The 14,639-nt window shown below is 47.6% G+C and overlaps 1 protein-coding gene across 1 annotated transcript; it reads left to right on the forward strand.

The window, feature by feature from the left end:
• Nucleotides 1-945: 945 nt before the first annotated feature.
• Nucleotides 946-4,548, forward strand: FJX1 (four-jointed box kinase 1). Its single transcript, XM_060764766.2, has one exon. It carries the CDS (start codon nucleotides 1,383-1,385, stop codon nucleotides 2,619-2,621), a length of 1,239 nt encoding a protein of 412 aa, XP_060620749.2. The 5' UTR covers nucleotides 946-1,382; the 3' UTR covers nucleotides 2,622-4,548.
• Nucleotides 4,549-14,639: the final 10,091 nt, after the last annotated feature.

The following is a 14,639-nucleotide window of genomic DNA, read 5'->3' on the forward strand; positions in this document are numbered from 1 at the left end:
GATGTACATACTTAGCTAAAAAGAGGCACCGTTGCTTGTGCAGCTTAATTTCCAGTGTATAGTACACAATTGTCCCTCTGTATCCCTGGGATGAGCCATCAAGGGCTTGAAAATGTTTAAAAAGACTTTCAAAAAGTCTTGATATTTTTCTTTTGCTCTTTTAAATAAGAGGCATCATTCTACTCCCGCAATGTATATTATGGGGCTTGAGCATCCACGGATTTGGGTATTCAGGGGGTCCCATTGGATACCAAGGACTCCTTTTATGCATCTGGGGGGGGGGGGGGGGCATGAGTCAGAATGGCATAATTGCCTGGACTGAATCCCACCATAGTGCAAAGCTCACTCAAAGTGTTTTGTCCCCACTGAGACCCGCCACTCTGAATTGGGCCGTGCTCTCTCTGCCCATCCGCCTGCCTCCTCAAACCCACTTTCTAGAGGTTGCCTTGGGGCAAGCATCCGCCCAGGCAGGGAGTTCGCATGTCGCCCTTTGCTAGATGTTGCAGGAGAGAGGGAGGGAGGGAGGACTGGAGGGGCTCGCCTGTGTTGTGAGTTGCCCCGGACTCTTGGCTCCAGTCTCAAGGGTCTGCGTGGCTTCAAAGACATGCCATTCGCCCCAGAATGTGCCCACGCTCCTCTGTCTCTAACGCAATGTAAGGCACCGGGGGGGGGGGGGTTGCTTTAAGGCAAGCAAGCATCCTCCTGGGCACGGGTTTCAAACGCTGCCCCTTCCCTGGTTGTATGTAGCGAGAGGGAAGGACGAGCCGGACTGTGCTCTGGGTTTATGCTCTTCGTCCCTGCCTCACCCCCCTAGGTACTCCGCCCATATTTACTCGAACCCCCTCTTTCTCTACCCCCCCCCCCCGCCTTTTCAATCTTACTCCGCGAGGCGCCGGCTCCTTTGTGCTTGCAAACGGGGCGGGCGGGGGGAGGCGCGCCAGGAGGCGGACCCTATCCGAGCCCCTCCTCGCCGGGCAGACAGAGCCGGCCCGAGCTCGAGTTAGAGGAGCCCCGGAGGGATCAGGGGCGCCTGTCCTGGCTTCTCCTTGCCCCGCGAACTAAGAGGGGGCCCACTCGGCGGAAAGGCATCGCTGCTTTAAGAACGGCGCGGGAGGCTGGGCCGCGCGCCTCCCCGCGTGCTCTCTCTCTCTCTCTTCTGCTCCTCGGCTCCGCTTCTTTCTGGGTCTGGGCGCAGACGCTGTTCGGGGCAGAGGCGCCGCTCCACGCTGCCTGCCTTCCTTGCAGAGAGCCAGGGGACTCCGCCACGGCCATGCCCCGGAGGAGGAGCAGGAGCCGCCGCCGCGAGGTGTGCCCGCGCGGGGCTCCCGGGGGAAGGGACTGAGCCCGGGCGGAGGACGCGGAGCAGGAGGAGGAGGAGGAGGATGGTCCGGGCGGGGCTGGGCCGGGCGGCGGCGCTGGCTGTGCTGCTGGCCTCGGCTTCCTTGGCGGGGCTGTGGGTCGGGCGCCTGGCGGAGCGGCCGGGGCGCTTCCCGCGGGAGAGCTCGCCCGCCCTCAGCCCCTCGGCGCCCAAAACTTTCCGGACGCTGCTGACGCTGCCGGGCGAGGAGCAGAGGCCGAGCCGGGGCCGGGCCCGCGTGGGGCGGGAGCGAGAGCGCGGGAGAGCGGCGGCGTCGGCGGCGTCGTCGTCCCCGGTGCGCGGCGGGATCTTCTGGAGCCGCTGGCTGGAGGCGCAGGTGCCGCGCGGCTTCCCGGCGTCGGAGGCGTCCTCGTGGCTGGCGGCGGCGCGGGCGGCCTCGGTGGTGGGCCTGGAGCGGGGCGGCTGCGGCCGGGCGCCCAACCGCCTGGCCCGCCTCTCGGACGGGAGCCGCGCCTGCGTGCGCTACGGCATCAACCCGGAGCAGGTCCAGGGCGAGGCGCTCTCCTACCACCTGGCCGGCCTGCTGGGCTTCCAGGAGCGCCTCCCGCCCGTGGCGCTGTCCCGCGTGGAGGCCTCGGGCGCGGGCGGGCGGCGCTGGGCGGCCGTGGGCGAGGAGCTGCGCGGCGCGCCCTGGGCCGAGGGCGCCGTGGTCAGCCTGGCCCGCTGGGTCGACAACCTCACCGACGTGGTGGCCCCGCAGCCGTGGCGCGCCCCCCTCCGCGAGGCCGGGCCCGGCGCCCTCTCCCCGCCCGCCCTGCGTGGACTCAGCCTGGCCCAGCTGGTCGAGCTGGTCCAGTGGAGTGACCTCATCCTCTTCGACTACCTGACTGCCAACTTTGACCGCCTGGTCAGCAACCTCTTCAGCCTCCAGTGGGACCCCCGCGTCATGCACCGCGCCACACGCAACCTCCACCGTGCACCTGACGGCGGGCTGGTCTTCCTGGACAACGAGGCCGGCCTGGGCCACGGGTACCGTCTCCTAGCTGTCTGGGACCGCTACAACGAGCCGCTCCTCCGCTCCGTCTGCATCTTCCGTGAGGGCACTGCTGCCCGAGTCCGCGACCTCCACCGCCTCCGCAACGCTGCTTCTGAGCTGCTGCACATCTACCGCACCCGGGAGCCCCTTGCCGAGAGCCTGGGATTCCTCTCTGACCAGCAAGCAAGGCTCCTACAGGAGCGCATCGACCTGGTCCACCAGCACATCCTTGACTGTCAGGCCCAGGCCGCCCAGGAGCACCTCTGAAGGCACCCCGAAGGAAGGACGCCCCAAGAACCTGGCCCAGGAAGAAAGGGATTCTACCCAAACCCGCCTGGGATGTAGGACCAGCCGCAGGAGTGGACCTGCTACCTTGCCGGTTGTCTTGGACCACAGAGACTCACCACAGACTCTGTAGAGCAGACATGGGCAAACTTGCCTGCTATTGAGACATTATTTCATGCCAGGATCCTGGTGGAATGTGCTCTTCCTTTGTTTGATACCCAACGGTTTTGAATCCAAGTCACTGAGTTGTCGGAGGTCAACCATGTCCTCAGATGACATCCGGCCAGGTCAAAGTGATAGTTCACGTGATAGGACTCTTCCCTTTTAAGCATTGGGTGCACCGCTGGCCCCTCTGCACCTGTTCTGCACTCTTGTCTGTTCTAAGACTAGGCCAGCACATCACGGTTCCTTGCACATTTTAGTTTGCTCCGGCTTGCTTTCGAGACCCAGCAAAGGGCCTTTGAGTGTTACCCAGTCCCTGCTGCTGGGGCTAAATGGGCTGTTTTGTCCTTTAGTGGGAGACCATGAGAATCCCCCACGTAAAACCAAGGCATCATTATCATAAGTATATCTTTTTAAGTGGTATATATTTCGCTGTATTGGTTTTACACTGCTTTTTCTTTCCAGTGTGTCTTTCTCTTAATGCAGGCCAGGGCATACTTGGGCCCTCCCTCCAGGTGTTTTGAACTTCAACTCCCACAATTCCTAACAGCCTCAGGCCCTTCCCTTTCCCCCCTCAGCCACTTAAGCAAGGAGGAGAAGGAAACACTTAAGCAGCTGAGTGGGAAAAGGAAAGGGCCTGAGGCTGTTGGGAGTTGTGGGAGTTGAAGTCCAAAACACATGGAGGGTGGGCCCAAGTTTGCCCATGCATGAGCTATCTCAACCTTATTTGCATATGGTTTCTGATTGGCCAGCCTCAACATTGTAACATTCTTAAATGGCTCAGGGGGAAAAGGAAGGGGCCTGAGGCTGTTAGGAGTTGTGGGAGTTGCAGTCCAAAACACCTGGAGGGAGGGCCCAAGTTCACCCAGGCCTGGCTTAGGCGGACTCCTTTCCTGCCACTAGGAATGGTGGGAGGTGCAATCCAAAATGCCTGGAGGGAGGGCCCAAGTTTGGCCATTCATGAGCTATCTCAACCTAATTTGCATATCATTTCTAATTGGCCAGCCTCAATATCTAACATTTTTAAGCAGCTGAGGGGGAAAAGGAAGGGGCCTGAGGCTGTTATGGAATTGTGGGAATTGAAGTCCCAAGTTTGCCCAGGCCTGCCTTAATGGCTCTTAAGAGCTTCCCTTAATAATTTAGCTGTTTGCTTTAAAAAAAAAAAAGAGGCCATGTACAAAATACATTGCTGTTGGAAGGAACCAGTGACCAGAGGAAGGACCAGAAGTTTCATCCCTGCCACACCCTTTTAAAAAATCCTTTAAAACTCAATCGCATTTGCATTCCACTTTGGGAACTTTTTTGTCTTTTCGGGATCTTTCCAGCCACAGATGTCCTCGAAAGTTAACAAGTGGGCAGAGAAAGTCCCAGCGCCACTTGCTCTTGACTTTGACCAGTGAGAAGCATCTGGGAGGGGAAAAACCTCCTCCGTTTTCTTGGTGTGTCTGTTTTATACGTAACCGCTACTGTACAGTAAAATAATTGACTAATGGGGCAACAGAGGAGAAGAGGTTCCCAGGTTTGTAGTATTGTCAGTGTAGGGATTTTTCAACACATTGATCTGGACGAGGGGGAAATTGGTTTCATGCACTTTACTTTGACTTTTTCTTATTTTTTATAAAAAGACCTTTTTATTTTAAAAATAAGTCTGCAGTTTAGGTACATGATGTATGTTCTTAAGCTCTTCTGTAACATACTAAAGAAATTGATATTTCAGTAAAATGTGTTAATGTTTTTGCCTTTTGGAGCTTGGGGTTCTGGCTGTCATTGTTTTGTGAAACATCCATTATTTTGGCTTGATGCAATTCTTTCGCTATATGAACTGTTCATTATCTTTGTTGAATCCAGTAGAAAGGACAGTAGCACAATGGGTTAAACTGCTGACCTGAGAACCTGAAGGTTGGTGGTTCAGATCTGCGAGATGGGGTGAGCTCCCATCTGTCAGCTCCAGCTTCCCATGTGGGGACCTGAGAGAAGCCTCCCACAGGATGGTAACACATCCAGGGTCCCCTGGACAATGTCATTGCAGACGGCCAATTTTCTTGCACCAGAAGTGATTTGCAGTATATTCTCAATTCGCTTCTGACATTATAAAAAGTAGAAAGGATGCTAGAAATATTCCATGCATTGGTAAAGCAAAGGAGAACGTCCTTGTATTCTTGCCTTAACTTGTCCAAAATAATATCTTTATTAAGGAATCCCAAACACACGCCAAGTAAGTATTGCTGTATGTATATAACCTTCCCAAAATTTCCAGGAAAATATATTTTTAAAAAGTGTTGATGCAGCCAGTTCAAGTTTCCATGCTGACTAAAATCCTGCTAGCTGCTTTTCACACTGGGGGGAAAACCTGTTACAGTAGTACCAAAGACTATAAAACAGCATCGTAGACGGCGTGCCATATTCCACAGCTGTTAATTCCTTTTCCATTTTGGTTTCTGGGAAACCGATAACAAACGGAAAAGAGTTAAGTTGTCTGTGCCAAAATAATTTAAAACTACATTTAAGCTCAGTTTCTATCCCGACCCTAGTGGGAATGGATATAGAAGTTGAAATGTGTTAATATTTTTTCCTAAGGGCCAGTGCCCCACTCCAGCAAGGGAGATGTGTGAGCAGAAGCATTATGCTGCTCATCTGGGTCTCATTGAACTGGATTCGTTGTCCTCTGAATCACATAAGAGTGTGCATTCCCATGCTGGTGATCAAACTGCCGTGTGTAACTGAGGCTCTTTGGGTTGCAGTTCTTTGAGCAGTTTGAACTGGAATCCTAGAATTGGAAGGGACCATCTAGTCCACTCCCCTGCCATGCAGGAATACACAATCAAGCCCTACCAACAGATGGCCATCCAACGTCTGATTAAAAAGCTTTCAGAGAAGGAGACTCCACCCCACTCTGAGGCAGTGTAGTCCACTGCCAAAATAGTTCTTACGTTAAAGAAATGTTTAGGTGGAATCCCACCTTGAATTATTCTTTGGGAACTTCGTTCTAACAGTAAATGCAAACAGTGGAAATTCACTATCACCAGATGAAGAGATGGTCAATGGCTTTAGGAGAGGCGGATGTTGGGTTGCTGTAAGTTTTCTGGGCTGGATGGCCATGTTCCAGAAGCATTCTCTCCTGATGTTTCACTCACATCTTTGGTAGGCATCCTCAGAGGTTGTGAGGTCTATTAGAAACTATGCAAGTGAGGTTTATATATCTGTGGAATGTCCAGAGTGGGAGAAAAAACTCGTCTGCTTGAGGTAAGTGTGAATGTTGCAATTGGCCACTTTGATTAGCATTGAATAGTCTTGCAACTTCAAAACATGACTGGTTTCTGCCAGTGATTCTGGCCATGAAAGCCTTCGAGAACACAAGGTGAATGTTGTTATGTGCCTTCAAGTTACTTCCAATGCATGTTTACCCTAAGATGTATCTATCTTGGGGTTTTTTTCTTGGCAAGATTTGTTCAGAGGAGGGGTGCCTTTGCTTTCCTCTGAGGCTGAGAGAGTATGACTTTCCCAGGATCACCCAATGAATGTCCATAGCTGAGCAAGGATTTGAACCATGGTATCCAGAATCGCAATCCAATACTCAAACCACTACACACAAATCAAGGATGTTGGTCTCAGTGGCTACAAGATGTTATATGTGTCCTGTCCAGGAGCTAAGACAGCAGTGCAGGCATGAGTGTGTTGTTGCACTTGCGTCCTGATGATAGACTCCCCACAAACCACTTCTTAAGCTGCTGGCACAGAATGCTGGACTAGATAGTCTTTCGACCTGGGGCAGCACATCTCTGATGTTCTGGAGACAGTGTGGAATACAAACAACCTCTCTAAAGAGAGAAGTATGAAACAAAAGAGGTTCCTTCCCCGCTACTCCCAGCTGGAGAAATGCCAGATTTAAGCATTTATCAGATAGGAATGTAATCTCGGTCACATCTGGGGCAGCGTATGTTTTTGCAGACGGGGAAGCCAAAGTGCAGGATGTAGATATTAGATAAGTGAGTCCCGTTGACATCATTCTGAGCACGAAAATGTCCTAGGAGCACTACAGAGCTCCGTTGCCAGTAAAACTGCCACCTTGGTGACATCAATGCCGCAAGCGAAAGGGCTGGTTTGAACTGTCCTGCCCATAATTACCTAAGAGACAGAGAGCACAATGGTGCTCTTACACATGTTAGACACTACACTTTTAAAATGCGTGGGGCTGTTAACTCTGCATTGTTCTCCAACCTTATAACTGCCTTAGAAGCGTCTTTCACTCCGCTGCTTCAACTGACAGGGCTCTTTATTTAACTCTTATTTATAGCTCTCAGCTTTTTATCACTCAGCACAATGCACAGGGTCCCATGTGGTGTTCCTTTGCCATTTACATGATAATATACAATTTAACTGTGTAATTCTTTTAAGCGCAGTTTGCCAGCATGAATTTTGCAACTTGCTCAGATGCAACTGTTTCAAGATGCCTTCACCTAATGAAAATACATTTAAATAATATAGCAGCAGCATAAATTTTAAACCACCTGTAAAAGTAAGTGGCAGAATGCTACAAACATCTTAAAGGTTTCCCCTTCTGCTTAAGCATTGCTGTGAGTATCAACACAATTGCGGTTTGCAATGGCTTAAGGGATGAAATATCTCCGCTGCTGTGGTGCCAGAGCCGAGATAATTACACCTTACACAACAAAACACTAGCTTCCTCCTTGATGATTGGGGGCTATTTCAAATTATACGTAGGCCATATGCTCAGAAATAAGGGACTAGCTTTGAGTGGATGGTGCTGATTGCTGAAAGTGAGTGAAGAAAAAAATGGTGGGAAAAAACCCAACATGATTGCATTCAGAGAACATGAATAAGTTTTAGCAGGGACACGCCATCTGCTCTCCTCTTTGCTGGTGGAAGCCAACTGTTGCTGGGGGAGTGGGGAACAATTTTGGGGTCAAAGACTGCTCACTGATTGCTCTGAAATTTTAAAAACAGGGATTCTGGGGACGTCAGGAGTTATGTATAGAGGTCTCAAGGATTTCATACAGATCATGGAGCTACATCTTTCTTCCTGTGCCATAAGATCACAGGAATTGTAAATGAAATCATAGTGATATACTTGTGTAGTGCAGAGTCATGGAATTGCAGGGTTGGAAGAGATCTCGTGGGCCATCCAGTCCAACCCCCTGCCAAGAAGCAGTTAAGCATCTGCCTGACACATAGCCATTATAGGTAGGTGCATTTCTTTTGTACTTGTGACATTTGGTCATTTGAAACCCCATCTTGCAGCCTCAGTGGGAAGTGGGCCCCAGTATGACTATCTCATTTGGAGCTCGACCAAAATTGGCTGTCTTCAACCTCACAACTTGTGTTACTTTGACATTACAAATGGACATGTGAGCTTAGCTTGTATAGTCCACTGCATAAAGAAAGATGGCTTTCCTTAACACAGGGATGTTGATTCCCTAGAGCAGTGGTTCTCAACCTGTGAGTCCCCAGGTGCTTTGGCCTACAGCTCCCAGAAATCCTAGCCAGTTTACCAGCTGTTAGGATTTCTGGGAGTTGAAGGCCAAACATCTGGGGACCCACAGGTTGAGAACCACTGCCGTAGAGGCTTTTGAAAGATATTCTGAAGGCAAAGGGCAATTCAGTCATCTTCACTGTGCTAACAACAGTCAATTAAAGGAGAGTGAACCATAATGTAAAACCCTATTATGGTTGGTCCAATCATATCAGAATCTTTGAGTTGGAAGAGACCTCGTAGGCCATCCAGTCCAACCCCCTGCCAAGAAGCAGGAAAATTGCATTCAAAGCACCCCCAACAGATGTACTCTCAAGCTAAATATATTGTAGTGTTTAGAGTGATCAGCTGAGTCCTCTTTGACCACTGATTTCAAAAATAAATGTATCTCTTCCTTCTACAGACTATGAATCTCCAGTTCTAAATAAGTGCTGAATGCCATCTAGATTCATTCTATACAATCAGATGCTAGAGTTCTCCTGTCCCCACCACAACTCAGCAACAGTCAGCTTGCATGGAAATGAAACATTCAGTTTGAGAGTACATCCATTAGTACCTGTAATAAAAAGTAATTCTGTAATGAATGCATGCTGAATATTTCATTTTCTAGGATGAACAATACCCAGGTTGTCTTCTGACATTTAATGATGTGTTTTGGAATTGTAGGGGGGAAAACACCGTGGAATTTTTTGTATGTTATTCTGCTAGTGCTAGGGATCTTGTGTCTCCAAGAGATAAATCCTTGAATTACTATCCAGTTAAGGAACACTCCTCTGCTTATTGCCTTAAAACAGAACACTCTTTTGTATGATTCTTGGCCAACTACATTCCTTGCATTCCAGCTCCAGCTTGATATTCCTGCTGTTTTTAATGTAAACATGAGAGCAGAAATGGCAGAAGCAGCTCCAGCAGATATACAGTATCGGGGAGCTTGTGATATTTTGCAAGAAAACAAGGAGAGTGGCAAGCAAAGTCTATAAATTTGCTTAACATAATTTTTGGTGAGAAGTTTGGGGAGGTTTTTTATCAGTAATGGCTGATATTTTTCCTATCAGTGGGCAATGAATTCACTCAGGCTTTGTCTGAACACAAGGGTACTATTCAAAGACGCAATGTAGAGTCAGTATTCTGCTGTAGTGGCTACCCATTCTCACAGGTTTTAATTAATAGCAGCTAGATGGCCAACCACTATATATTGGCAAAGTTGCATACAATGTACAAATCCTGATGAGACCTTTTCTAGGGAATTTCTATGTCCTATAGGATGACTCTATGGTCAATATCTGCCAGAGGTTGGCCATAGAGTTTATACTGGTAGACTTAAAGATAGCATTTTAATCAAATCCACTAGAGTCAAGCCCACAAATGTGGAGGGCTAACTGTACTACGTTTGGGTAATCTAGACTACGTTTGGGTAATCAAAAGATGCTATATGCATTTTCACCTACTCAGTATGTGATCAGATCTGAAGCTTTTGTTAAAAACCCTGTGGAATGTGATGTATCATTAACTCATTTTATGGGTTGCTGTGAGATGAGAGGCAAGGGTAGGTTGATCATCCTTGACAGTAGTTCCCTAAATGGTGCATTTCAATCTGAGCCCTAGCATTTCAGTTTTAACCCTGAAGTTTCATTTTACTGAAATACATAATGGCTGCATAAAACACAATATGAAAGTATCTTCTTTGATTGTCAAGAGCTACAGTGCAGTGGTGCCTAAAAGTCCTGGGTTCAAACTCCAATAATTCTAGTTAGAGCTAGGAAAGACTTCAGCCTGCAAACTAAATAGGGCTGCTGTTACTAATTATGGACAAAGCATGAGGAACCTTAGGCTTGCTGGCTTCTCCATCTCACCCTACCCCATGGATGTCCCCAAGTGGATCTCCCTGTAGGTAGGTAAAGGTTTTCCCCTGACGTTTAGTCCAGTCGTGTCGAACTCTGGGGTGTGGTGCTCATCTCCATTTCTAAGCCAAAGAGCCAGCATTGTCCATAGACACGTCCAAGGTCATGGAGCACAGTTATCTTCCTGCCGCAGCTGTACCTATTGATCTACTCACATTTGTATGTTTTTGAACTGCTAGGTTGGCAGAAGCTGGAGCTAACAGCAGAAGCTCACGCTGCCCCCCCCCCCCCCCATTTGAACCTGTGACCTTTCGGTCAACAAGCTCAGCACTTTAACCCACTGTGCCACCGGGGGCTCCCAAGATCTCCCTGTAACCTCTTCAAAAGAAAAATGAGGCAAAAATGCAACTGACGTGTAGGGTTGAGGCCTCTGCTTACAAGCTTCCAAAGAAGGAGCCTCCACCACACTCCGGGGCAGAGAGTTCCACTGCTGAACGGCTCTCACAGTCAGGAAGTTCTTCCTAATGTTCAGATGGAATCTCCTCTCTTGTAGTTTGAAGCCATTGTTCCGCGTCCTAGTCTCCAAGGAAGCAGAAAACAAGCTTGCTCCCTCCTCCCTCCATTTCTCCATAATCTGGGATAAGATCCTGGGATATAGTGCAGTGTAGATCCAGCCTCACTTGTTTGGTTCCTTCAGTTTCATCAACTCTTCTTTTCTCTGCAGGAGGCAAACATTGAGGTTTGTGGCCAAGCAACGCTCAACCTTTCCTGTTCCTTGGTATCATTGCACCTTGCCAAGTCCCACCGGATAAAAAGCTGATTGGAGAAACTCCAGCTGGCCATTCATTCAATGATGCAATGCCATTAGAGGATATGGTCTCAACTTGACATCAAGGAGTCTTCACCTTCAACATTATCCAGTTCACAGGGGGGTTGGGGGTGAAAGCATTTGGATACTCAGCTGAAAAGGTTCCCAATCTCTGATGTAAATAGACTGATTCAGTTTAAAGAAGCTTCCTAAATTACATGCTAAAATGAAAGATGCATGCATTGCCTAAATACTCTAAAAGTACAAGATCTTTTTTCATATTGCAAGCTAAGCAGGATCAGACCTAGTTAGTATGTGGATGGGAGACCAAAACTGATTACCAGGTTGTGTAGGCTATATTTTAGAGGAAGGCACTGGTAAAACCACCTCCAAGAATTCCTTGCTGAAGAAAACACTATGAAATTCATGGGGTTACCATAAGTTGACAAGCATCTTGAAGGAACATATGCACGCACATTAATGTATTTCCTGTCTCTGAAATTCACTTTATTCTCTGGTCTACTCTTGTTTAAGCTAAACTTTATCTCTTTATCTGCATCAACATAGAGTTTTTCTATTGAATGTTATTATTATTATTATTTCATACTTGCCTCTCCTCATGGCTCAAAGCCGATCACAGCACAATCAAAAACACACAAATACAATAAAAATATATAAACATACATATTAAAATGCAGCTCCACAAAAGATTCATATCAAAGCAATTATATAAAACACACATTAACCACAGAGGACAGAGACCAAAATACAGGGTATGAGTTTAAAATTCATGCTTTCAACTGGCTGGGTAGGCTTACCTGAAGAGATAAGTCTTTAAATGGTTTTAAAATTCTGACAGCTGATCTAGTTGCCAGAGCTCTTTCAGCAGGTCATTCCAGAGTCTTGGGGTAGTCAATGAAAAGGTCCTCTAGCTGACGGTCACCAGTCAACTTCTTCCTAGTTGGAACAGACATCCCCCAAGAGGACCTAAGTGTGCAGAGCGGATTGTACAGGAGAAGGCAAAACTTTAGGTAACCTGGACCCAAACCATATAGGTCCTTGAAGGTCAAAACCAACACCTTGTACTTTGCCCAGAAACTAATTGGCAGCCAGTGGAGTGACTTTAGGATTGGTGTAATATGCTCACTCCTAGATGCTTCCATAACTAATCTGGTCGCCATATTTTGAACCAGCTGGGATTTCTGAACTTGATACAAGGTCAGCCCAAGGTCGAGCACATTGTAGACATCCAATGTACAGTAATTATGAAAAGTCAGAATGGGAGTTTTATGTAAATCAATATCCTGATAGCTCAGTATAGCTCCCCAAAAAGAAAAATGCGCAAAAGCCCCTCTCCCCATTGCACAAGAAGAATGAAGCACCAACTGTTTTGAGGGGAGAGAAGCCTTGCCATGGAGTCCCTTTCCATGCAGGAAGGCAGAGTCATTTTTCTTTTGGGGAGGGGAGGGATTGAGGAAAGGAAAGAGGGAAGGAAGGAGAAGGCCTGGCCCAACGGATGGGTGGGGGCTTGGCGAGGCAAGCCCCGGCAGCAGCTGGAGCCACTGCAGAGGCTCCATGAGGCCCACGTGGCTACCAGGCAACACTTCCCTCAAGACCAGAGGATTGCAAGGCAAGCCTGACTGCAGAAGCGGCTGCACATGCCCCCCCCCCATTGGGTGAAGGGAGGATGTGAACCATGAGAAGGCCAGCAACTCTCCCACTTGGGCTCCACATCCCCCCCTTTAACCGCCCCCCCCCCCCAAAAAAAACACCTTTAAAAACCCTTACAAACTGTTCTGAAGGAAGGAGGGGAAAGAAAGGGAAAGGAGAGAAGAAAGGAAGAAGAGGATTGGTGAATAAAAGAGAAGATTATGAATGGAAGGAAAGGAAGGAAGGAAGGGAAAGGAGGCAGAGATGGGAAAGGAAAAAAAGGGAAGAGGCAGGGAAGGAACAAAGAAAGAAAAGAAAAGAAAAGAAAGAAAGAAAGAAAGAAAGAAAGAAAGAAAGGGGGAAACTGGTGAAGGGAAGAGAAGAATATAGAATTAGAGAGTCCTAGAGTTGGGAGACACCTGGTGCGCCATCCAGGCCAACCCCATTCTGTGAAGAAGCAGGAAAATCACATTCAAAGCACCCCCAACAGATGGCCTCCCAGCCTCTGTTTCAAAGAGGCTTTTTTGAGTGTTTTGGCCAGCATTAATATAACTGAAAAGCCTTGCAGCTTCAGTGGCTGTTTCTCATTACTTTATTTTCTATACCACCTTGCACCATAACAGCCTGGCTTCTGCTAGCCAGCAGGAAACCTTTGGTGGAAAATCACCAAAATTTGGTGGAGGAGTTCCCTAACCCAAATTGCTTCATGTCTGCAAATCCTCTGTTTTCTGAGGGCCACAGCAACACATATCCGGGTACAGCTAGTTGTTCAATAATACTCCATATGAAAAAGAACTTAGTATTTCTCTTCTGAATCTCTCTTCATCCAGCTTCATTGAACAGGGTTGAGTTGTAATATAATGAGAAAAAAAGACTCCCCTCAGTGCTCTTCTTCCTGTATAGATGTTTGCAAGGAGCAGCCCTACAAAAAAAAGCTGGCACCTCCTATGAGCCACCATTCAAATTCTCTTACATATTTACTTTATGGAACTCCAATATTCAGAGGGTTATTCAATCAGGGCTCCCAGAGGTGTTGTGAGGAAGTTATTGCTGGCTATCGACTGTTTTGCAGGTAATGTTGCTGCTTTGCTTAATTGCTTCAAACTAAAGAAAGTGGAGGCAATGTCAATAGAACTATTGCATCCAGGAATGGGTTTGGCTCCCTTTATCTGGCCAGGAGAGGAGAGGAAATTCAAGTGAAATATGCATCACCTGAAAGGGGCAGGGACCATTTTTGTTGGCCCAAAAGTTACTATGTCACCCTCAGCTTCACTTTCAGGGGAAAGGGTCTTCTGCTGTTACATCACCTGGGTAGGAAGGGGTTTCACAGCTGTGGTTAAAGGCCCTTTGTAAGATGTGATCACCCCTATTGTACACAGTATTTCGAGGGTGCCTGCACAATAAATTTTGCAAAAGCATTGTGACCTTCCTTCTTTCCTCCCTCCCACGTGTGTTTCTCACACTAGCCAGATGTTGGGTCAATTTTTTCATACAACCTATCCACCATCAAAGCCATCTGGAATTTAAAAAACCCGAACCTTATGAAACTGAACTTAAAAATCTGTAGAGAAGTATAAATCAGTCTTTTGCACAGCAAAGTAAGGCTTAACCAAATCAAAAGAAAGTGATTTCTTAATGTGAAGTGAGGCTGATGGGGTTAGGGGAAGGGGAAAATTTCTTAGATTAGTGGTAGTGGCAGGCAGTGCCCAGCCATGCAGTTTAAAAAATGGTTGATGTTTTAAACTAGTTTTAGTTTTAGGATGGTTTAAGTGCTTTTCAACATTTTTGTACTGTGAACTTCTACTTTTATTTTAACTGCGGTAAGCCTTGAGTCTCAAACTGGGGAAAAAGCAAGATAAACATACATAAATATTGCCCTCTCATGTAAGAAAGGTCAAGTCGTCACACTCCCTGAAAGGCAGAAGAGGTGAAAAAGACAAACTCTTAGCACAATTTATTTGGCATATTACACAACCTTCTCGAAAATATGTAGTAGGGCATCCCTTTTTTCTATGGTGGATTATCCTGTTTACTTCTTTTGACTTAAG

Source organism: Anolis sagrei, chromosome 1 (assembly GCF_037176765.1).
Source record: "Anolis sagrei isolate rAnoSag1 chromosome 1, rAnoSag1.mat, whole genome shotgun sequence".
Lineage (NCBI taxonomy): Eukaryota > Metazoa > Chordata > Lepidosauria > Squamata > Dactyloidae > Anolis > Anolis sagrei.